The sequence below is a fragment of the Carcharhinus amblyrhynchos genome, chromosome 19, assembly GCF_965287045.1.
Source record: "Carcharhinus amblyrhynchos chromosome 19, sCarAmb.v2.hapA, whole genome shotgun sequence".
NCBI classification, from domain to species: domain Eukaryota; kingdom Metazoa; phylum Chordata; class Chondrichthyes; order Carcharhiniformes; family Carcharhinidae; genus Carcharhinus; species Carcharhinus amblyrhynchos.
Window position 1 is genome coordinate 6,316,042 of NC_137342.1, and position 24,192 is coordinate 6,340,233.

Here is a 24,192-nt window from a genome sequence, read left to right on the forward strand (position 1 = left end):
GGTGTGCTCCATGTGCCTTGAAAGTTCCTAAAGTGTCCAAAAGCAGGCAGTCTATTCCACATCCCAATCACTGCCTGAGTGAAGACTCTACCACCTTGGACATCCCTTCTATATCTCCACCATGAACTTTATAGTTAGGCCCCTAGTAACAGCTACATCAACCCAAGGAAATAGTCTCTGCACATCCACTCTATCTGTCCCCTTCTATTAAATCGCTTCTCATCCTCCTCTGCTCTAAAGAGAAAAGCCCCAGCTCCCTCAACCTTTCCTCATAAGGCCTACCCTCCAAACCAGGCAGCATCCTGGTAAATCTCCTCTCTCCAATACTTCCACATCCTCCTTATAGTGAGGTGACCAGAACTGCACACCATATTCCAAATGTGGTCTCACCAAGGTCCGGTATAGTTGTAGCATAACCCCACAGCTCTCAAACTCAAACCCCCTGTTAATAGTAAACGCTAACACACTATAAGCCTTCTTCACGGCTCTATCCACTTGTTGACTATTCAAACTGTTTGGAAACAATGCATGTTCAACTTTTTAAACCGCAGGCAGACTTCATTTGCCAGCTTTGAGATTTAACAGAGTAAATGCTCTATGAGCTGGATTAAACCACATTCTAAGAAACGGTACTGAAATTTCCATACGCGGAAGAAAGAAAACCGAATTATTACTCATTTTCAGACTGAAGACTGTGATGGCACGAGTTTATGCCTTTGTTATTTTTCCATCTTGAACCAACTGTGTTTTGGAACCAGTACTGATGACAGTGTTATGCTGGTAATTTATGCACATAAACAGGCTCAAAATGAAACAAATGTTTTGAAAATACAAAGACAAAGCAACCTTCTATATATCAGAAGAGTCAATTCTAAACAAATTCTTAGAGATCTTAGGTGGCTGTGTGACCAGCTCAATCTTTCCACCGTACAAGACTCTAATGCCTCCTCCAATGTAAACCTTTCCCAGCACTGTATCTGTCACGCTGGAAATTTGCAACACTTTACAATTCTTGGTAAAGTTTAACGTGCAGTTAACGTAAAGTTACTACGAAAATCCCCTAGTCACCAGTCTCCAGTGTTTGGGTACACACAGAGGGAGAACTTAGCATGGCCCCTAAGCAGCATGCCTTTCCGATTCAGGGGGGGAGACCTCCGCACTAGAGAAACTCACGCAGGCACGGGGAGAATGTGCAAACTCCCCACAGACAGAGACCCAAGTGGGGAATCGAACTCGGGTCCCTGGCAGCAGAGCCAACCATTGTGCCACCCAGGTAGAAATAGGGAGACGGCAGGTCAGAGACTCGTGCTGTAAGCTTTCCCTTGCCCATTTATTTTCACTTTCAACAGCTTTAAACACTGCTCACCCTAGTTACGGTAACTATTGAATAGCTTGCTATTTATTAAGATGCAGCCGCGTTGCAACATTGGCCCAATCAGCGCCTCAAGACCGTGAATGCTCATTCATTAGATCATGGCCGATTCGCATCTCAATTTTCCAATTCCAGCACATCACCAAGCCTCCCAAACCTGTGACCTCTGCCGAGGGCAGCAGGCATGCGGGAGCAGCACCCACCTGCAAGCTCGCCTCCGAGCCACTCACCATCCTGACTTGGGAATATAGCACCGCTCCTTCACTGGCGCAGAGTCAAAGACTGGAATTCCCTTCCTAACAGCACTGTGGGTGTACCTACACCCCCTGGACTGCAGCGCTGCTCACCATCACTACCTCATGGGAAAATTGGGATGAACAATAAATGCTGGTCTTAGCAGCAATGTCCGCATCCCATGAAAGAATAAAAACACTCTTAAATGCTCTGAAATTCAGTTATTACAGTTGACCGCAAACCTCGACAGCTCTTTGGGATAGAGAATTCCATATTTCCACTGCACCGAGTGAAGAAATGCATTGACATCATCCTCAAAAAGCCACGCTCTCATTTTGAGGTGATGTCCCCTGGATGTATCACAGAATCCTACAGTACAGAAGGAGGCCATTCAGCCCATCGAGTCTGCACCGACCACAATCCCACCCAGGCCCCATCCTCATACATTTACCCTAGCAGTAAGCGGGAATTCAGCACGGCCAATCCATCTATCCCGCACATCTCTTCGGACTGTGGGAAGAAACCGGAGCAGTCGGAGGAAACCCACGCAGACACGGGGAGAACGTGCAGGCTCCGCACAGACAGCGACCCGAGCTGGGAATTGAACCCAGGTCCCTGGCGCTGAGAGGCAGCAGTGCTAAATCACAGTGCCGCCCATCATTGAGAGAAAATAGGTCCAAACCAGCTGGGGGACTGTAGCTTTCTTGGGTGTTTTTAGAAATCCAACTGGTTCCCCTATCAAAAAAAGGTAATTTTGGGGGCAGGGGGGGCTCCCCCCTCCCCGGTACTGAGTCACAAACGATCTGATTCTGTTGAATTCAAGCTCACGTTTTACCACGGTGCGATTTTAACTGTTGGCCTCTAGGTTGACAATCCAGTAAAAGGCTCCATTACCTCAGACAAGCAAACCTCAAATTTTAGTTCAATAATTAGACAGCAATATGAGTTCTCAAGTAGAATTCCTGAGGGCAATACATTTGGAAAACAGATGCTAAGCCAGTCACTAGCTGAAGCACGGTTCAGATATCTCCAGACTTTTGAAGCTTCTTCGACACTGACACTGTGAAAAGCCTTGGAATCAAAAGAATGATGAGGAGGGAAGAGGAGGTCATTAAATCCATCGGGTTGGTGATTACTCTCTGCAAGAATAACTCAGCAGCCTCCTCCATCCTCTCACCTGGTCCCCACAGCTCTGAAGATTCACGTTCAAATAATTATCCAAATTCTCTTTGAAAGCTTTGCCTCTCAAAACTTTAGAAGTTTAGAAGGATGAGGGGGGATCTTATAGAGACGTATAAGATAATGAAAGGGATGGATAGGGTAGAGGTAGAGAGATTCTTCCTGCTCAGAAAGGACAGTAGGACTAGAGGGCACAGCCTCAAGATAAGGGGGGGTGGTTTAGATCAGAGTTGAGGAGGAACTTCTTCACTCAAAGGGTGGTGAATCTCTGGAATTCTCTGCCCGTTGAAGTGGTGGAGGCTGCCTCGCTAAATATATTTAAGTCACGGGTAGATAGGTTTCTGATAGACAGGGGAATTAAGGGTTATGGGGAGAAAGTAGGCAAGTGGAACTGATCCACTTCAGATCAGCCATGATCTTATTGAATAGCGGGGCAGGCTCGAGGGGCTAGATGGCCTACTCCTTGTTCTTATGTTCCAAGGGATAGGGAGAGAAGGGTCCAATATTCACACTGAGGGGGAAAGCCAGGTTCACATAACAGCGGATGGTGACCATCATACATCGCTGCCTTCACTTAGCAAAGCTATAGTCTCTCTCTGGTTAACCTTCTCTGGTTTCCTCTCTTGTAAATTAGGTAATCTAGAACTATGAAAAACAACTCACTTCTCCAAAGAGAGACAAACAAAAAACAGAACTGAAGACAATCAGATACAGGAGCAGAAGTGGCCATTCAACCAACCATTGAGGCTGCCCATGAGATAGTGACTGATCTGATCTGATAATTCTCAACTCCACTTTCCCGCTATATCCCACAACCCGTTTACTGATTAAAAACGATAATGTCTTGTGCAGAAATATATCACATAGTGGCCTCCACTGGATAAGACAGCCATTTCTCATCAGACTTTGTAATCTTTGAAATCAGACAACTGCCAAGTATGTCGACACACATGTTTTTTCTTTACAGACACCGTGCACTAGCATTTTCATTACCGGTTTTAAACATTTTCATTCTGTAAAGGTTGTGTCTATAGAAAAGGGAGCAGCCTTGTCAGGTTGAAGTCACTGGGAATCAGGAATCTGATTGCCAAGATCAGAAATGGAGATGTTTACTGATTATTCCAAAGTTCCATTCCATCCTTAACCCCTCAGACACGGAGGCAGTCAGTGCCCATACGCAGCAAGACCGGGACAACACTTAAGCTCGGGCTGATAAGTGGAAAACAACATCCGCGCAACACAATGACCACCTCCTCGTGACAGTCAGTGGGATTGCCATTGCTGTCCGCATCAACATCCTGGGAGTCACATTTCAGCTTCAGATCCAATAGTATCAGCCGCATAAATACCAGGGTACACATGGGGCAAGTGATCACTATCACAGGAACTTGCTACTCGCATTGATAGAAGCCCCCATCTAAATGGCTCAGAATGAGCTTTCCCCCATTTGTCTCTCAACACAAACAGGCCAGTTCACCTCAAAGTATCTATGTTTGAATGTCATGCTCCACTATAAAGATTCTATGGAACACTTGACACTGCCATCAGCTGAATCCCCAAGTCAAAATATCTTTACCTACTGGGGATTTCAATGCAAGATTAGGCTTGGACCATGAAGCACGGCCTTCCTGCCTCAAATGTCATGGCCTGGGAACGATGAACAAAAACAGAGAGGTGGCTGGAGTTTTGCTGCTGTAACTAACACTGTCACAAAGAACAAACAATGCCAAAAAGATGTCCTGGAGACATTGTATAGCTGGATTAGATCATCACCAGATGTGACCCTCTGAACAGTATTCATGACGTACGCAGCTGTGCACACCAGGGGGTCTACGGAAGAGGCAATCATGTCCATCAACCATAAGGATCATGCATATGAATCAAAGAGTAATATTGAAGGTAAAACAGTGCATCATAAGATAGGTTCTTTAATGTGGCACCTCACTGCAGCGGTGGCTCATTAATGAGATCATGAAGATTGCATGTTTGAACATGACCCCTTTATTGGTAGTCTTTTGATTATTTTGAGTTCTAAGGTATGATCACACACGGTGCTGCCCCACCATGCAGGCTAGCTGCTGACTCAAAAGTTCTGTTTATAGATTGTTCAAAGGTCTGTTACAATGTGACTGTATACACCATAGAAAGGGTAATACTATTTCAGTCCCACATTAACCTTACTCTCCTTAGCACCTTTACATTACAGTGGAATGTAGGCACAAGGTATGGGGAGAAATTCGGAGCATAGCATTGGGATAGAGAATCAGCCATGATCTTACTGACTGGTGCAGTAGGCCTACTGCTGCTCATAGTTTCTAAATTGCGATCTGACTCAAAGTGTTTAGATTTCTGTTTGAGGACATCCCAGAGCACATCGTCTCAGAGCTAGGCTGTGGGAGTTGCAACAGGTCTTCTATTTATCTGGGTGTTTGCCCAGAAAGCAGGCCATCCACAATTACGGTTTGATGTAGACTGCATCTCAAATGGGTTTCAAGAGCTAAAAAGGAGACAAATGCTATACTGTTAAGCAGCAAACATTGTTCACCATCTGGCAGGTAGTGGGGCTCAGTCTCAGTTTGGATTTCATGAAGGAAAACGCAGTTGAAAGATTTGCCTAGTTAGAAACTAGAAGAAAAAAATCTACAGTGGTCCTCACAGAACCTTGTGGCAGAAAGCAGCAGCAGAATAAAATTCTAAGCCATGAGAAGGCAATTGGTTATCTGTCAGTAATCAGAACAAGAGACAGAGGCATCCACAATCTGTAAAGAAAAGTGGGAGGGTTGTTTTTAGCCAAAAAGCTGATAAAAAGGATTCCCATAAAATCTTGAATCATGGAGAATGGAGGAGGTTCACTAGGCTGATACTGGAGATGAGGGGGTTGGACTATGAAGAGAGGCTAAATAGACTGGGTCTGTACTCGTTGGAGTTTAGAAGGACGAGGGGGGATCTTATAGAGACGTATAAGATAATGAAGGGGATGGATAGGGTAGAGGTAGAGAGATTCTTCCCACTCAGAAAGGACAGCAGGACTAGAGGGCACAGCCTCAAGATAAGGGGGGAGCAGTTTAGAACGGAGTTGAGGAGGAACTTCTTCACTCAAAGGGTGGTGAATCTCTGGAATTCTCCGCCGGTTGAAGTGGTGGAGGCTACCTCGCTAAATATATTTAAGTTACGGGTTGATAGGTTTCTGATAGACAAGGGAATTAAGGGTTGTGGGGAGAAAGCGAGAAAGTGGAACTGATCCACTTCAGATCAGCCATGATCTTATTGAATGGCGGGGCAGGCTCGAAGGGCTAGATGGCCTACTCCTGCTCCTATTTCTTATGTTCTTAGATTAGCTGGGCAATTCTGGAGGGCTGTAGCATGGCCTCGCATTGGTCCCTACAGAAGTGAATAAACCTTCAAGATTGACAGACAAGGGAAATCTCAGGGGAAATAAATTGAGTTTATAGCTTAAGTAATTATAAACTATAGTGTTAAGTTAATAGGACTTGCTTTAACTCCTTTATGTACAATAATGATTTTATTGAAAAAACATGAAATCTTGTGCCATTGTTCTATCAGTTAATCACAGGGTGTTGAGACTTTTGTTTAAACATGAATGGTTCCTCAAAATCAGAATAATTCCTAGATTATGAATGAGTACATCAAAGACTCAGAACTGGATTGGTTTGAAGGTAAGTTTGTCTACTCCTCAATAATAGAATTTAATTTTCTAAAACTCTGCTGTAAACAACACATGCCAAGAGAAAAAAAAAACCCACAGGCATTAATAAAAAAGAGTGCTTTTTTGCATTTATTTAGTAATATGGAGATGGAGGAAAGGCTATTTGGCTAACAGTTAAAATTAAATCTAAAATCAGGCAACAAAAAAGTGTATTCACTTTTCAATTGGTGTGGAGGAGCCTGGGCGATGGACCATGACAAGAGGGATGCCATGAGATACGAGGATGGTGGAACAGTGGTTAGCACTGCTGCTCCACAATGCCAGGGACCTGGGTTCAATTCCCAGCTTGGATCACCCTCTGTGCAAAGTCTGCACATTCTCCCAGTGTCTGCATGGGTTTTCTCCCACACTCCAAAGATGTGCGTATTTGGTTGATTGGCCATGCTGAATTGACCCGTGTCAGGGGATAGGAAGGGTAAATGTGTGGGATTAAGGGAAGAGAGCCGAGGACATAGAACCCTACAGTGCAGAAAGAGGCCCTTCAGCCCATCGAGTCTGCACCGACCACAATCCCACCCAGGTCATACCCCCAAATTCCTACATACTTTATCCACTAATCCCTCTAATTTACGCACCTCAGGACTCTATGGGGCAATTTTTTTTTTTTAAGCATGGCCAAATCAACCTAACCCACACATCTTTGGACTGTGGGAGGAAACCGACGCAGACACGAGGAGGATGTGCAAACTCCGCACAGACAGTGACCCGAGCCGAGAATCGAACCCAGGCCCCTGGAGCTGTGAAGCAGCAGTGCTAACCCACTGTGCTACCGTGCCGCCCATATGACAGAACATAGAACACTACAGCACAAACAGGCCCTACAGCCCATAAGTTGCGCCGATCATATCCACACGTACCAGGCCTATCTATAACCCTCAATCTCATTAAATTCTATGTACTCATCTTAAAAGACCCCAACCAGTTCGCCTCTACCACCACCAATGGCAACCAATTCCACTCACTCACCACCCTCTGAGTGAAAAACTTACCCCTGACATCTCCTCTGTACCTGCTCCCCAGCACCTTAAACCTGTGTCCTCTCGTAGCGACCATTTCAGACCTGGGAAATAGCCTCCGAGAATCCACCCTATCTACACCTCTCAACATCTTATAAACCTCTATCAGGTCATCTCTCAACCTTCATCTCTCCAGGGAGAAGAGACCTCACTCCCTCAACCTATTTTCATAAGGATGTTGCCTGGATTGGGGGGCATGCCTTGTAAATCTCCTCTGCACCCTCTCAATAGCTTCCACATCCTCCCTGTAGTGAAAATGCACATCCTCAAGTTGGCAACCCCCCTCTAATAAAGGATTGTTAGTGTTGGGTTTAAAACGCTGATACTATCTCGCTCATTTCTCCTCTCCCAAGTTAAAAAGCAGGGCTAGATCCTACTGCCTTGCCCCACCACTATGATCATGGCAACGATCACAATTGAGCTCGTGACCTTTAGGTTACAAACCAGTGACTTTAACCGCAACACTGCCACACCCAGTGGCAAGATGACTTGGAGGTATGTGTGATTCAGAGTCATTGCAGGCATGGAGAAAACAGCCGTGCATTACTTCACTAACGTTCCACTCAACAAGTCAAATGCAAAAGGCTTGGTACAGGTTATTTATTCGCAGCATGTTTTGAGGATTAAAGATTCTGGGTAAGGCAGACACAGGAGTAATTCCTATTTGACCTACTTTGGTCAAGTCCAGAAAGGCCACTTTGACTTTTGGTGTATTGCTTGATAATGACCCTGCGGCTTTGTATAACCTTCCCACACACTTGAATATTGCCAGCTCATGTCCTTTTAGCTTTGAGGTTAAAAAGGCAGAGCTTTTTTTTTAAAAAAAAGACGGGGACCACAATTTGCCAATTTGATACCAATAAATCTCACGTCATTGATGGCGTTCGCTGCGGTTTTAGAGCTTTGCCCAAGAAGCTTCAGTACAACATACATCACATGTTGATCCACCACCGTCATTATCTAATCGGTCCACCCTCTATAAGATGCACAGTAGCAATTTGCCAAGGTGCTTTCAATAGTGCCCCCACCATCTCAAAAGACAAAAGGCAGTAGTCACTCAGAAACATCACTATCTTAAAAGTTCCCCAAGTGGCACACCATGCCAACCTGGGCACATATCACTGTTCCTTCACTGGGTCAGAAATCCTGGAATTTCCTCGCTAACAGCACTGTGGGTGTACCCACATCACTTAGACTGCAGTGGCTCTAGAAGGTAGCTCACCACCTCTTTCTCAAGGATGGTTAGAGGAGATGAAATGCTGACTTTTGTCAGCAACGTCCATATCAAATGAATGAATGAATGAAAAATACAAGAGAGACAGTAGACGCATGAGACTGTATCACATCCTGTAATATACATTAAGTAAATATAATGCGGGAATAGAATACAACATTTTGCTGGAATGTGCCTTCTATATAGGTTTGATCACCCAGTGGTATCAAATATTCTAGTGGGTGGAGGGGTAGTGGGGCAGACAGGATGTGAGCGAGGTCGGGGGGGGTGGGTGCTGCTTCTGACCCATCTGGTGATGGCGCAATTTGCAAAACATGATCATTCCAGCTGGGTTACAGGTTTTGTGGGTGTGGGCCGGAAGTGGACCTTCAGCAGAGAGCGAGAGAGAGAGAGTTGGAGTTGTGGAGAGTTGGGTAACACAGTGGTTAGCACTGCTGACTCACAACGCCAGGGACCCGGGTTCGATTCCCGGCCTTGGGTCACTGTCTGTGTGGAGTCCACACGTTCTCTGCGTGGGTTTCCTCCGACAGTCCAAAGATGTGCCGGTTAGGTTGATTGGCCGTGCTAAATTGCCCCTTAATATCAGGGGGACTAGTAGGGTAAATATGTGGGGTTATGGGGGTAGGGCCTGGGTGAGGTTGTGGTCGGTGCAGACTTGATGGGCCGAACGGCCTCCTTCTGCACTGTAGGGATTCTATGATTCTCTGAACTCTCGGCTGGAGAAGGAATCACATTTTATAGAAAGGTGGGCACAATATCAAGCAATACACCTATAGTCAAAGTGGCCTTTCTGGACTTGATTCAATCACCAAGTAGGTCAAATAGGAATTACTCCTGTGTCTGGTGGAACTGATCCACTTCAGGTCAGCCATGATCTTATTGAATGGTGGGGCAGGCTCGAAGGGCTAGATGGCCTACTCCTGCTCCTATTTCTTATGTTTGCCTTACCCCGAATCCTAATTATATGGCTATTGGTTGACATAACAAAACAGACCCTTTGATAAATACCAGCGTTGATTCACTATGAAAGCCTCCTCCCACCCTACATCACTTCATTTGATCAGTGGATTCTTATGGTGCTTTCTCTCATTTAAAGTTTATTTACCAGTCACAAGTAGGTTTACATTAACTCTGCAATGAAGTTACTGTGAAAATCCCCTAGTTGCCACACTCCGGCGCCTGTTCAGATACACCGAGGGAGAATTGAGCACCTAACCACCATGTCTTTTGGACTGTGGGAGGAAACCGGAACACCCAGAGGAAACCCACGCAGACACGGAGAGAATGTGCAAACTCCACACACAAGAGTCACTCAAGCCGGAATCGAACCTGGGCTCCTGGCGCTATGAGGCAACAGTGCTAACCACTGTGCCACAATATTAAACCGACTTATCCTTAAAAAAAAAGAGAGGTATCTTGCTATTTTCCTCAAGCAAGCCATGTGTTAGGTTGCACATTCTCGCTGCACCCCTTCTTGAATTTGTTAGTGATTATCGTATACTTGTGGTGGCTGACTTCTGACTCACCTTTTAGTGGGAAGCTGCATTTCCTGCCAACAGTGTGCGTGCGCAGGTGTCTGTGTGGCTACTGTCTTTATCAGGGGCAATGCGCAGCAGGGCATCACTGACTTTAGGACTGCATCTTCTTTAGCCCATTTTAATATCTGTCTTGCATTCTCCCCCACAAACCCCCTGTCTTTTTTTTTTAGGCGGCGGGGAGGGGGGCACCTTTCTTCCAATAACTGATCTGGTCATAGCAGATCAGTGACGTGGAAGAGACAGTGTGCAATGGAGTCCCGACTGCACCATTTGCCCTCCCTGATGCACCGTGCCGGGAGATACAAGCTCAGGCCCCGAAAACCAAATAATTGCACCGATCGTCAGAAACATCCCCCTCACCCCATCCCCAGAAACTTTGAGAAGGTCTCGCCCCAATTGTCCGCTCGCTCTGGGACTCAAACTGGGTGGACAGCTTCCGCCCAGCTCCCCCTCCCCTTCAAATGATGACGTTGGATTCAACGCATCGCGGCCAAGTGCGCAACATAGACAGATATCAGCGGCCATCTTGCACAAACAGGACACTCAGTCAAAATGAAAACATCTCTTTCTGTCCATCCTATCAAACCCTTTCGTAATCTTAAATATCTGCAACGGGACACCCACAGACTTCCTTTTTCTAGAGAAAAAGGAGGCCTCAGCATGTTTAATCTCTTCACGGTTCTGGTGTCACTCTTGATAATCTCTTTGACCCTTCTTTAGTATCTCTATATCACATTGATAAATGGTGCAGTACTGTATACACTGTTCTCTTATTAAGATAAAGTCACCATAGTCCTCAAGGGCCATAGACTTTTACTCCCTTTGAGCGGGAGAGCTGACTGGTTGTGATTTAACCAGTAGGAGGGATTACTATTTAAAAAAAAGGGCGAAAAGCTGCAGCATGCTACGGTGCAGAGGGACCTGGGGGTCCTTGTGCACGAGTCGCAAAAACCCAGTCTGTAGGTGCAGCAGGTGATCAGGAAGGCAAATGGGATGCTGGCCTTCATAGCGAGGGGGATAGAATATAAAAGCAGAGAGGTCTTGTTGCAACTGTACAGGGTACTGGTGAGACCGCAGCTGGAGTGCTGTGTGCAGTTTTCGTCGCCGCACTTGCGCAAGGATATTTTGGCCTTGGAGGGAGTGCAGAGGAGGTTCACTAGGCTGATACTGGAGATGAGGGGGTTGGACTATGAAGAGAGACTAAATAGACTGGGTCTGTACTCGTTGGAGTTTTAGAAGGGTGAGGGGGGATCTCATAGAGACGTGTAAGATAATGAAAGGGATGGATTGGGTAGAGGTAGAGAGATTCTTCCTGCTTAGACAGGACAGTAGGACTAGAGGGCACAGCCTCAAGATAAGGTGGCGGGGAGGGTGCAGTTTGGATCGGAGTTGAGGAGGAACTTCTTCACTCAAAGGGTGGTGAATCTCTGGAATTCTCTGCCCGTTGAAGTGGTGGAGGCTGCCTCGCTGAATATATTTAAGTCACGGGTAGATAGGTTTCTGACAGACAGGGGAATTAAGGGTTATGGGGAGAAAGCGGAACTGATCCACTTCAGATCAGCCATGATCTTATTGAATGGCGGGGCAGGCTCGGAGGGCTGGATGGCCGACTCCTGCTCCTATTTCTTACGTTCTTATGAATCATCACACCTCAGGTGAGGGGTAAGGTTGAGAAGGTGGGCCTGCTGCTAGGGAATGTAGGCCAGCCAGCTATTTTGTAATATTCTGCCATTATACTCAAATCAGGTCTCATCCACACTGGAGCTGTAGTTTTTTTTTAAACAATGTATTTGTTGTTGGGATGTGAGGCTTTACGCATCACTAATTGCTCTCGAGAAGCTGGTGTTGAGCCAGCTTTGTAGTGACTAATGCAGGTACACCCTCAGTGCTGTTAGAAAGGGAGTTGAGGATTTTGATCCCCCTCTTGTTCTGTATCTTTCAACTCTCTTCCTCACCAAAAAAAATCTAAATCGGGCTTGATTTGGAAAATTTCAACGGATTCACTGTCTGCCACTGATTGGCACTCCTTGTTCCACCACTGGTGATAGATTCTCCAAGCATAAAACTTATCAAATTATTTTATACACCTCTCAGATTGCCTTTGGCCTTTTGAGCTCAGCTGAGTACTAACCAAACCTCATCGTTGAGCCTTGGAACCTCTGGAGGTTAGGGTGGTCTCCAATCCTGTGTCAGTCACCGTGACGCTGGGAGTTCGGCTTGATGGATCAGATTTTTCGTTCTGCTCATCACTTTCACAAGATGTTAAGTTTGCAGAAAGGCAGGTGGATTACCACGCAGAACACAGTCACGAGCTCAAAGTGAGAGGGGCGAGATATAACTCAGGTATCAGAGGGACAACTTTCTTCCCCAGAGGGTGGTGGGGGCCTGGAATGCACTGCCAAGTAGGGTGGTGGAGGCAGGCACGCTGGCATCGTTTAAGACTCACCAGGATAGTCACATGAGCAGACTGGGATTGGAGGGGTACAAATGAATGGTCCAGTTGGGCCAATGAGTGGCACAGGCTTGGAGGGCCGAAGGGCCTGTTTCCTGTGCTATATTGTCCTTTAATTAATCAGAAAATGGCTGTTCCTCAAGCTTTTGTTTCTTTGAAAAACCATGTGACAATTGTCACTTATCCCATTGCTATTTGTAGAGCCTTGCTCTTTATAGTACTGACCACTGCACTTGGCAGCACGTGGTGACCACATATCCGAAACATTTAATTGGAGGCCTCGTTCGCAAGTCGAGGTGTGCATAGAAGAACCAAGGCCACCACTTGAAGAGCCGGGAACTTTCCCCCAGGGTCCTCACCGACATTTAAGGTTGACCAGTTCTTTCTAACCTCATTGGCCTTCCTGTGTGCAAACTGGTGTTCACACTCATCCACAGAGCAGTGACTGCAGTTTAAAAATACACCTATAGCTATGAACAAATTGAAAGCATTTCCGATGTTGTAACCGTGACTATGCTTTTAAAAAAAAAGTCTTACGTTGGCTGTAACACACTGGGAGGTGTCTGGTGGTCAAGGTAAGGACATAGATGTTGCAATAGAAAGTTTATTAGTTTCACAAGTAGGCTTACATTAACACTGCAATGAAGTTACTGTGAAAGTCCCCTAGTCGCCACACTCCGGTGCCCCTTTAGGGAGAATTTAGCATGGCCAATTCCCCATGGGAATGCCAGGGATCCCATCCATTCTTTTGCAACCCAACTTATCCTCGCCACCTTTAAAAGATTTGTGTACAAACACCCAGGTTTGTGCCCTGTTTAAAAATGTACCTTTTAGCTCACCCTGCTTCTCTTCGTGCTTCAGACAATATGTACTGTTTCATATCTCTCCGTTAAATCGCATAAACCACCCTGCCTACTCTTTCCTCAGTCCACATCCACCTGACGTCTGTTAACTCCCCTGCATATTGTATACAGTTCAGAGTTTGTACGAACCACAACATACGCCCCAAGTCCAGGTCATAAGAACATAAGAACATAAGAAATAGGAGCAGGAGTAGGCCATCCAGCCCTTCGAGCCTGCCCCGCCATTCAATAAGATCATGGCTGATCTGTCGTGGCTCAGTTCCACTTTCCCGCCCTCTCCCCATAACCCTTAATCCCCTCTCTTATCAAAAACCCATCAACCCGCGTCTTAAAAATATTTAGCGAGGCAGCCTCCACCACTTCAACGGGCAGAGAATTCCAGAGATTCACCACCCTTTGAGTGAAGAAGTTCCTCCTCAACTCCGTTCTAAACCGCCCCCCCCTTTATCTTGAGGCTGTGCCCCCTAGTCCTACTGTCTTTTTTGAGTGGGAAGAGTCTTTCCACCTCTATCCTATCCATCCCATTCATCATCTTATACGTCTCAATGAGATCTCCCCTCATTCTTCTAAACTCTAGCGAGTACAAGCCTAGTTTATTCAGCCTCTCCTCATAGCTCAATCCCCTCAACTCCGGTATCAGCCTAGTAAACCTCCTCTGCACTCCCTCCAAGGCCAAAATATCTTTGTGCAGGTGCGGCGCCCAAAACTGCACACAGTACTCCAGCTGCGGCCTCACCAATGCCCTATACAGCCGCAGCGAGACCTCCCTACTTTTATATTCAATCCCCTTCGCTATGAAGGCCAGCATCCCATTCGCCTTCCTGACCACCTGCTGCACCTGCAGGCTGGATTTTTGCGACTCATGCACAAGGACCCCGAGGTCCCTCTGCACCGTCGCCTGTTAATATATAAATCAATAAAATGGTCATTATACTGACCCCTGGGGAGCACCACCCCTTCATTCTGAACGGCAACATTTCAGCACTGCTGAAGAAGAGGCATGTTGAAACTTTGCATCTTACACTCATCAGGACAGATTCACAAAAATACCAAATCTCAAAAGGAATGGCAATTTCGACTAAATAAGCAGGTGCTGATTGGTTGGCAAGCAGGTTCTGATTGGTAGAAGCAAGGCCCTGGAAAATGTACAGGTTAATTGCCAAGTTTTTTGGTCTAAATTTCAACCAGCTATTCAACTCCAATTCGTTAAAGGCCCAAATATAAATTTAGTCCCAGATTATGGTCTCCAATGTTTCCCTACCTGACGTTAAGTTGACTAGACTGTATTTGGCAGCTTTAGCCTTCTGTTTTTTTGAAAAAGGGATAAGCAGGGAGTGCAACATTTAGAACCATCCAGTCCTCTGTCAGCTCCAAAAGCAAACTGGAAGATTGTGGCTTGAGCCTTTACAGCTTCCACTCATCTTTCCCTGAGTAACCTGGGATACATCCCACCTGGAATAGGTGATTTTCCCCCCCCACTTGGAGGACTGTGAACCATCATAACATGACCATTTGTACCACAAATTCATCCACCTTAAGCATGAAGTGTGCATTTCAATAAAAATACAGAAATAGAGGCTCTTAAACTTCTTTGTGACCCAAGTTACGAGCGAACATAGGACTTAGGAGCAGGATCGGCCATTCAGCCAACTCCGCCATTCAATAAGATAATGACTGATCTGATTGGTCTTATTTTACATTAACTTTAACCCTAATCCTATCATACTCTGGTAGTTCTTCCCCACATCACTACCCTGCCCTGTCTTTTCCTCAGGAACTTGTTAAATCGCATCTTGTGTCAATCCTCCTCCTGACTACTTAGTTTATATAGAGTTCTCTACCCAAGCTGTACCATTTACAAGGATACTTTATTTATTAGTGTCACGAGTAGGCTTACACTGACATTCCACACTCCGGCACTTGTCCGGGTACGCGGAGGGAGAATTTAGCACGGCCAACGAACCTAACCAGCACGTCTTGGGACTGTGGGAGGAAGCCTGAGCGCCCGGAGGAAACCCACGCAGATATGGGGAGAGCATGCAGACAATGACCCAAGCTGGGAAATTGAAGCTGGCCCCCTTGGCACTGTGAGGCAGCAGTGCTAACCACCGTGCTAATCTGCTGCCTCAGCGGGGTTCAGTTGAAGGCTGTTGAACGGATCTGGGTTCGATACTGCCCTTGGGTGACTGGAGCCTGCACACATTCTCCCCAGGCCTGCGTGGGTTTCCTCTGGGTGCTCCGGTCGAGAGATACACGGGTTGGGGGGGGGGGTTTAGTCTTGGCCATAATCCAAGTTATGGGTTATGGGGATCGGGTGTTGGGGAAGGGGTCGCTGCTTGGGTAAGATGCTCTTTTGGAGAGTTAGTGGGCAGAATGGCCTCTGGTTTCCTCCCACAGTCCAAAAGATGTGCTGGTTAGATGCATTAGCCAAGCTAAAATCTCCCTCAGCGTACCCAAGCAGGCAGAGTGTGGCGATTAGGGGATTTTCACAGTAATTTAACGCAAGCCTGCTTTTCACGCTAATAAATAAACGTTTAACTTTGCTGAACTTTACAGTAATATTCCACTATTACATAATCGCTGCCCTCGCCCCCCCACCCCATCAACTGAGAACAATTTTACATTCCAAGTTCCAGTCTCCTTCAATTTGCAAATGTCCATCTTTCAGACAGACCTTACAATCTCCCCAGACCATTTCTCGCAAAACAAAATTACAGAGTGAAGTTATTATCACTGCAACGGGCGAGGTAGCCACACACAAAAAAAAAATAATAAGACCCTTTACCTTTTTCAGCAAAATTAAAATTTGCTGGACACGGAATATCGATCAGGAACAATTCCCGTTTAAGATCGCAGGCTGTGGAAATTCATTCTGAAGTCGACTTACTTTGCTGCTGCTTTAGTTTGCGTTGGAACTCCTCAGCGGCGTCTGCCTGAGCTCGGTTTATGGATTGGAGATCGCGTTTTGTAACGACTGCTTCCTCCAGCTCATGCTGTAACACTTCTGTTCCTTTCCTGACTGAGGTTAATTCAGTGTCCTTGTTACAGATCTGAATAACAGCACAAAAAACTGGTTTGCTGTGCGGTCAGTTTATAAAAGAGCTGCACACATGTCTATCTACACACACACGCTTCACATATGAAACACACACAGGTTATGTCTGCTCGTGAGTGCTGCTATGTTCAGCGTATAGTCCCATGTATACTATTTTGTTTTAGAAAATTGACACTTTAAAACAAAAAGACTAGTTAGTTAAAATAAACGTACAGTTAAAATTGATAAAAATACACAAACTGCCTTAAGTAACCACCCACACATTGCACCCACACAAGCTCACTCACTTCCTTCTGTCAAACTTCAGAACAGTTCCACAGAGAAAGAATTCTTCTTAAACAATCCAGATATTATCAGTTTCTAAAGTCAGGCCAAAAAATAAAAAGACTCACACACACACGCAACGATGACAATTGAGGGACGCACACAAAAAAACCCACTTGCCTCTATTTGCAGATCTCTGAGCTGCTGAGCGATGTGTTGCAGTTGAATTCTAAGGGAAGCTACTGTTTGCTCCGTTAGCTGCTTCTGTGCTTCGAGTTCCTGCAGCCTGTCAAAAGCAGCAGAAAGCCACAAGTTCACAGCGACACTCAGGCGGCACACACACACACACCTGCGTAACAGAGTGGCAAATCCCACCCTCCGGCTCCCTCCTCGTAAGCGCTGGTGTCTCTGAACACTTTGAAAAATTCTCAAAAAGCACCTCCCTGCCCCCTGCCCTCTACTGTTGTAGAGTAACAAACCAGACGGCAAATTGCACAAGCGAACATTTCTCGTTTCTACACTTCCATGTATGGCACGGGCAAGCTCGTAAACAAAAATCCCGCTGCTTTGACAGCTTACACCACATTTAACAAAAAAGGGGGACATATAAAGAAAAAGGAGAATGAATCACCTTAATGTTTCGGCTGCCAGAAGTTTTGGAACAACTTTAATGGATATTTAAAGAAAATGTTTCAAGGAAGCAATTTAAAATTCCTTCTTGGAGATTTATTACTGTTTGGGGGGTGAATGCGCTGATTAGATAAACAGTTGAAGGAAGTTTCATTCACACTCCACAATAATCGCTCCAAGCCTTTTAGCGAACTGGGCAATTTTTATTCATTTATAGGATGTGGGTGTTGCTAGCAGGGCAACATTTATTGCCCACCCCCCCCAATTGCCCACCATTTCAGAGGGCATTTAAGAGTCAACCGCATTGCTGTGTGTCACATCGAGGGCAAACCAGGTAAGGACACAGATCTCGCCCCCCCCCCCAAAGCACGAGCGACTAAGATGGGTTTTTACGACAATGGTTTCACAGTCACCGTTAGACCTACAAATTACAGAATTTTTATTGAATACAAGTTTCATCATTTGCCGTGGTGGGATTTGAACTCGGGTCCCCCCGATCTTGCTCTGGGTCTCTGGATTATTAGTCCAACGTCAATACTACTGTGCCACTGAGGCAAGGATGGTTGGCGAGAGAGGCGGAAGTCTGGTGGAAGCTGTTAAGATGGATTTATGGGCATCCTGCAGGGACTGTGTGCCGACTGGTACAAAATGCTACAAGAAAAACATAGGAAAAAGTCCATTTTGTTTCTCAGTTCCGATTTGTGGTCGATTTCTGCCTCAAGCTGCATGGCTTTGGCTCCACACCCCTCAACCCCAACAAAAACTCTTGTCAAAGGTTCCCAACTGACCCCCAGCAGTCGTAGTCGGGAGTAGAGAGAGGTGGGGGAGGGATACTTTCCTCCCTTTTTTCTGTATAAAGCTAAAAGGGTAAAGTTGCCATAGTCCCAGATAACCTCGAGCTGCTCTCCCCTTCAAGGTCGAAGAGCTGGCTGGTGGTGTTTTAATCAGGGGTAAGGTTGAGAAGGTAAGACCTTCATAAAAAAACCCTCAGCCGATACAGGAATTGAACCCACGCTGTTGGCATCTCTAACCAGCCTTCCAGCTAACAGAGTAAGCATTCCCTGATATGCCTGCACATACAGTGCTAGGGTACAAAGAGAAAGAAAAGTCATAGAATCTTACAGTGCAGAAGGAGGCCATTTGGCCCATCACGTTGGCACTGACCACAATCCCACCCTGGCCCCATCCCCATAACCGCATGCATTTACCCTAACCATCTCTGTCTCTCTCCTCCCCGCCACCACTAAGGGGCAATTTAGCATGGCCGATCCACCTAACCTGCACATCTTTGGAGTCCAGGAAGAAACTGGAGCACCCAAAGGAAACCCATGCAGACACGGGGAGAATGTGCAGACTCCGCACAGACAGTCACCCAAGCCGGGAATTGAACCCGGGTCCCTGGCGCTGTGAGGCAGCAGTGCTAACCACTGTGCCACCCCAATCAATTAGGCCACCCCTTCATCTACAAAACTCAAGGAAGTACAAGCCTCGTCTATGCAGTCTCTGTAAGTTAACCCTCCAAATGCCTTAAAGCAGGATCTTCATTATCCAATCCCAACATCAGCACCTCTACCTGGTGGCTTCTTTCCTCTTCCGGTGCAGCTGCTCAGTTTTGCTTCTTCGGAAGTTGCTCGCCATTCTAATATACTCCCGGTCCACAGCCAACCTCTCATCCTCCAAGAAGCAGATATTCTGGAGCCATAGCCGTTTCCTCTCCCGCAGGTTCCCCTTCAGATGCTGGGACAGGGAGAAGAAAATCAAAAGTCATTGACAAACGAGGAGGTTAATTCAGAGAGAATAAATTGGGAACCGCCCTTGAAGCGACACTTCCATGCAGTACGCACAAGAGTGCAAAATAGTTCCCCCTTTGGCTACATGCTTCCAATGGGAGAGCTAACAACAACTTCTGTTTATGCAGCACCTTTAACACACAGTAAAATACCCCAAGGCACTGCACTAAACACAATCTCAAAAAGAGATTAGGACAGCTGACCAAATATTTGACCACAGGAGAGTCTGAGAGGAGGTGAGAGGCACACTGAGGTTTGTTTATTTATTAGTGTCACAAGTAGGCTTACATTAACACTGCAAAGAAGTTACAGTGAAAATCCCTTAGTCGCCACATTCCTGTGCCTGTTCGGGTCCACTGAGGAAGAATTCAGCACGGCCAATGCACCTAACCTGCTCGTCTTTTCAGACTGCGGGGAAAAACCCACAAAGACATGGGGAGAACATGCAGACTCCACACAGACGGTGGCCCAATCCAGGAATCGAACCCGGGTCCCTGACGCTGAGAGGCAGCAGTGCTAACCGCTTGCCATCCGAGAAGGAATTTGAACTAACGCAACTGCACGTACAGTCCCAAAAGAAGAAGTGATAGAAATTGGGGATGCGCGAGAGATCAGAACCAGAACAGCGCAGACATTTGGCTCGGCTTGTTGGAGTCACCTCAACTGAAAGCAACCTACTCTTTCTAAACTATTGGAGCTCAGCAGGGATGAGTTCAGCAGTGATCAATGTTAACGATGATTACTGGGAGAAAAACGCGTGATAGTATAGGGGGACGTAGTGGCACAGTGGTATTGTCACTTGACTAGAATCCGGAGACCCAGGATAATGCTCTGGGTTCAACTCCCACCACAACAGATGGTGGAATTTGAATCCAATAAAAATTTAGAATTAAGAATACACCGATGACCGTGAAACCATTGGTGATTGTCATAAAAATCCATCTGGTTCACTAATGCCCTTAGGGAAGTGATGAAGGGGGTTTAATCATAATATCCAACATAGAGAGCAAAGCAGTTAATATTTTAATACAAGGTTTTGGAAATAAATGGAAAACTAATAAGGACTTTAAGAGTCATTAATAGAACACAGCACGGGAAACAGGCCCTTCGGCCCAACGAGCCCACGCCGCCATTTTAACATTGAGTGCCCTCCTCTACCCATGACCTTTGTCTACGCCTATTGGGGAAGATTGAGAAAAGGCTAATTTAGGGATAATTTGTTAACACCAATCAGCCCAAGAGCGCATCTTTGGGGTGTGGGAGGAAACCGGAGAAAACCCACGCAATCACGGGGAGGGTGTGTAAACTCCCACAGACACCGGCCCAAATCCACGTATCTGCACAGCAAACAGTGATAGTCACTGAGCTGTCGTGTTGCCCGTCAGACGGTCCAGTTTAAGCATACACTAACGACGTGAAGCACGAGGCAACTCTCGAAGCAACATCCAAGAGCAGCCCTCGCACGACCCACCGCGTGTATGCCCCCTTGTTGGGCAACAAGGCGGACCCAAGCGCCTGTGAAGTAAAAGAAAAGACATCAATAAACATTACTTGTAAAATTTATCAGTAATTGATTGTTAGCCCAAGATTTTCTTGTACTAAAGAGTTGACTGCAAAACTCAACAACAAATGCAACTTGAATATGGCGCAGTATGAAACCATCCTTTGTTTAAAAAGGACAAATCACATACATTTCTATTCAAGAACAAGGAGTTTAGTCTGGGACTTCTGTCAGATGCATGGGCCCACATCCAGCCGAGAACTTCCTTGCAAAACACTGAATAAAGTTAAAAATATAGCTTTGCATTGCTAAGCAACAAGGAAGCCATTTTGATTTAAGAGTATACTTGCGATAGACGAATGGACAACTGACAAATCGGTATTTAAGGTATCAGATTATAATTCGATTTGAGAATATGCCATGAATAGGTTGACAAGTATTAAATAAGATCACGTTAAGTTAATTGCTAGGTTGTATCTAAAATAACAAAATTGTATAATTGTCCAAGATTTTGACACAAAAGTCAGAGATCTGCAGAGGAAACTTGAAGTGGAGTTGCATCACCAGATCTCCCTTTGGCCAAAGTCTTGTATTTGTTGAATATATATCTTTGTATTCTTTGCATGTTTTATAACAACACTAGTTTTGGAAACAAATTTTATTGCCTTTTAAATTTGAGTTTCATTTACCTTTGTGAAAAATATTAAAAACAGAATTACTTTTTAGTATTTCTAAAGTAATCCAGCCATCGGAGCAGAACTCCCTACTTCAGGGAAGGAAATCTGCTGTCCTTACCGGGTCTGGCCTAAATGTGATTCCAGAGCGCAGAAACGTGGTTGACTATTTAATGACTTCAGGGATGGGCAATGAATGCTGGCCCAGCCAGTGATACCCACAGCTCATGAGCGAACAAAAAGTGATGAAGAGATAGCTAACCCACCACCCACTTTACACCCACACCCTTTCATTTCTCTAGTGACCATTTTCTTAAAAAAAAAACAACTATCTGGTGCCAACATAAGTTAACCTCTGCATTTCAAACAAATGAATCCATCGTACTCTCTCCCTCTCTCTCTTCCCTCCACCCGCATTGCCCTGGCTAGGGGGATCAATTTGAGGGGGAAGATATAGAAAAATCACTCAAAAAAAAAAAGGTGCAGCAAAATATTGTAGAGGAAAGCACCTTTTCGTTCACCTTGAATTTGCTGAATTTCTTCAGCAGGTGGAGTTGAAAGTAAAAGTCAGGAAATTCAAGTCAATTAGAAAGAGGTTTGGTTAGAGGAGGAAGTGAGTGGTATTTTGTAACGATTAGAGCAATCTGACCTGCCACACACACTATAGAAAGAAATTCGTGATGCTATTCTGGGAAGGGCACACAATGCGCCTTGTTCCACCCACGAGGTTCTAATTGGCCAACCCCTAGAGGCCTAGGAGGATGTTTGTCAGCCCGCCACTCTAGCAGGACTGGGCAAAGAACTCTTGGGGCACTGGATACCAAACATTTGGGGCTTGCCCACACAGTCCACAACTCACTGTGCCTGGATCCACCAAAACACAAAATGTAGGATTAAACGCAGACTAGGCCTGATTAACATCGATGCGGAACATCAATGTTAAAGCAAATTAATCTTGATTTACAAAACTCAGCCAGTCGTTGCAAGATGCTTGAGCGAGTTTTACTGGGAGTCCCAGGTGTAGGCCCCACGTGCAGTCCCAATAGGCCCCTGCTCACTAACCCGAAGCCCGGGGCAAATGCTATACAGAAACAAAAAAAAAATGAACAAGAAATGGAGACGAGAGATAAATAGTTTCACTTATGTTCAGGACCTCAAACCAGTGACTCAGTGGGGTGGGGAAAGGTCAGGGTTAAGGGGAAATGGTTATTACACAATTGCAGCTGCAGATTAAAGGTTCTAGCACTGCTTGAAACCACGTGCTCAGTGAAACAATGGATTAAAATAAAATTCAATACGGTAAGCAGAACAAATAAAACCTGTGCAAGAAGAAGTGCATTCTATTTCTGCCCAGTGCTAGTTACTTCCTCAAATAAACACCAACAACTTTCTTATTAGACTGTTAACAAGAGTGGTAAAGAAAAACAGCATCAAATGAAGGATATTCTACTGACTGGTAGGAAAGTAACAATTAATATGGCAGGTACGTGTATGGGATAGCGTTGCCAACCCTCCAGGATTGGCCCTGAGTCTCCAGTAATTGAAGACACCACTGAAAAAATTCATCAGGACATTAAAAAAAAGATTTTTTTCGGTGTCATTTTGTTTGACCATTTCTCTTCACCTGTATAAAAATAAGGCCTTTTTTTTTAAAAATTCATTCATGGAATGTGGGTGTGGCTGGCTGGACCAGCATTCATTGTCCATCCCCTAATTGTATTTAAGGAGTTAACCACATTGCTCTGGATCACATGTAGGCCAGACCAAGGGAGGGAGGAAGGCAGATTTTTTTTTTTCCCCCCTAAAGGACATTAGTGGGTTTTGTTTTTAAACCACAAATCGATAATGGTTTCATGGACATCAGTAGATTCTTAATTCCAGTCTTTTTTTTTAAAAAAAGTATCGAATTCAAATTGTTCCATCTGGGATTCATAAGAACATAAGAAATAGGAGCAGGAGTAGGCCATCTAGCCCTTCGAGCCTGCCCCGCCATTCAATAAGATCATGGCTGATCTGTCGCTGCTCAGTTCCACTTTCCCGCCCTCTCCCCATAACCCTTAATCCCCTCGCTTATCAAAAACCCATCAACCCGCGTCTTAAAAATATTTAGCGAGGTAGCCTCCACCACTTCAACGGGCAGAGAATTCCAGAGATTCACCACCCTTTGAGTGAAGAAGTTCCTCCTCAACTCCGTTCTAAACCGCCTCCCCTTTTATCTTGAGGCTGTGCCCCCTAGTCCTACTGTCCTTTCTGAGCAGGAAGAGTCTCTCCACCTCTATCCTATCCATCCCATTCATCATCTTATACGTCTCAGTGAGATCTCCCCTCATTCTTCTAAACTCTAACGAGTACAAGCCTAGTTTATTCAGCCTCTCCTCATAGCTCAACCCCCTCAACTCCAGCATCAGCCTAGTAAACCTCCTCTGCACTCCCTCCAAGGCCAAAATATCCTTGCGTAAGTACGGCGCCCAAAACTGCACACAGATTCGAATCCAGGTGCCCTGGGTCTCTGGATTGCCAGTCCGGTGACAATACCACTACGTCACGGCCTCCCCTTCGCTCACAGCCAAGCATCATAAGAACATAAGAAATAGGAGCAGGAGTAGGCCATCCGGCCCGGCTTCCAATTGGCAATAAGTAGGCAGCGTATCACCAGGTTGGAT

General features: G+C 45.6%; 1 protein-coding gene across 1 annotated transcript in view; it reads right to left on the reverse strand.

Annotated features, from left to right (window-relative positions):
- Positions 1-24,192, reverse strand: part of lrmp (lymphoid-restricted membrane protein) — a 148,204-nt gene that overhangs the window by 69,859 nt on the left and 54,153 nt on the right. The window contains exons 16-18 of the mRNA XM_080207195.1: positions 19,138-19,301; positions 17,115-17,220; positions 16,503-16,665 (exon numbers count right to left, since the gene is read on the reverse strand). Coding sequence (XP_080063321.1) covers positions 16,503-16,665; positions 17,115-17,220; positions 19,138-19,301 — 433 coding nt within the window. The remainder of the gene's footprint in view (positions 1-16,502; positions 16,666-17,114; positions 17,221-19,137; positions 19,302-24,192) is intronic.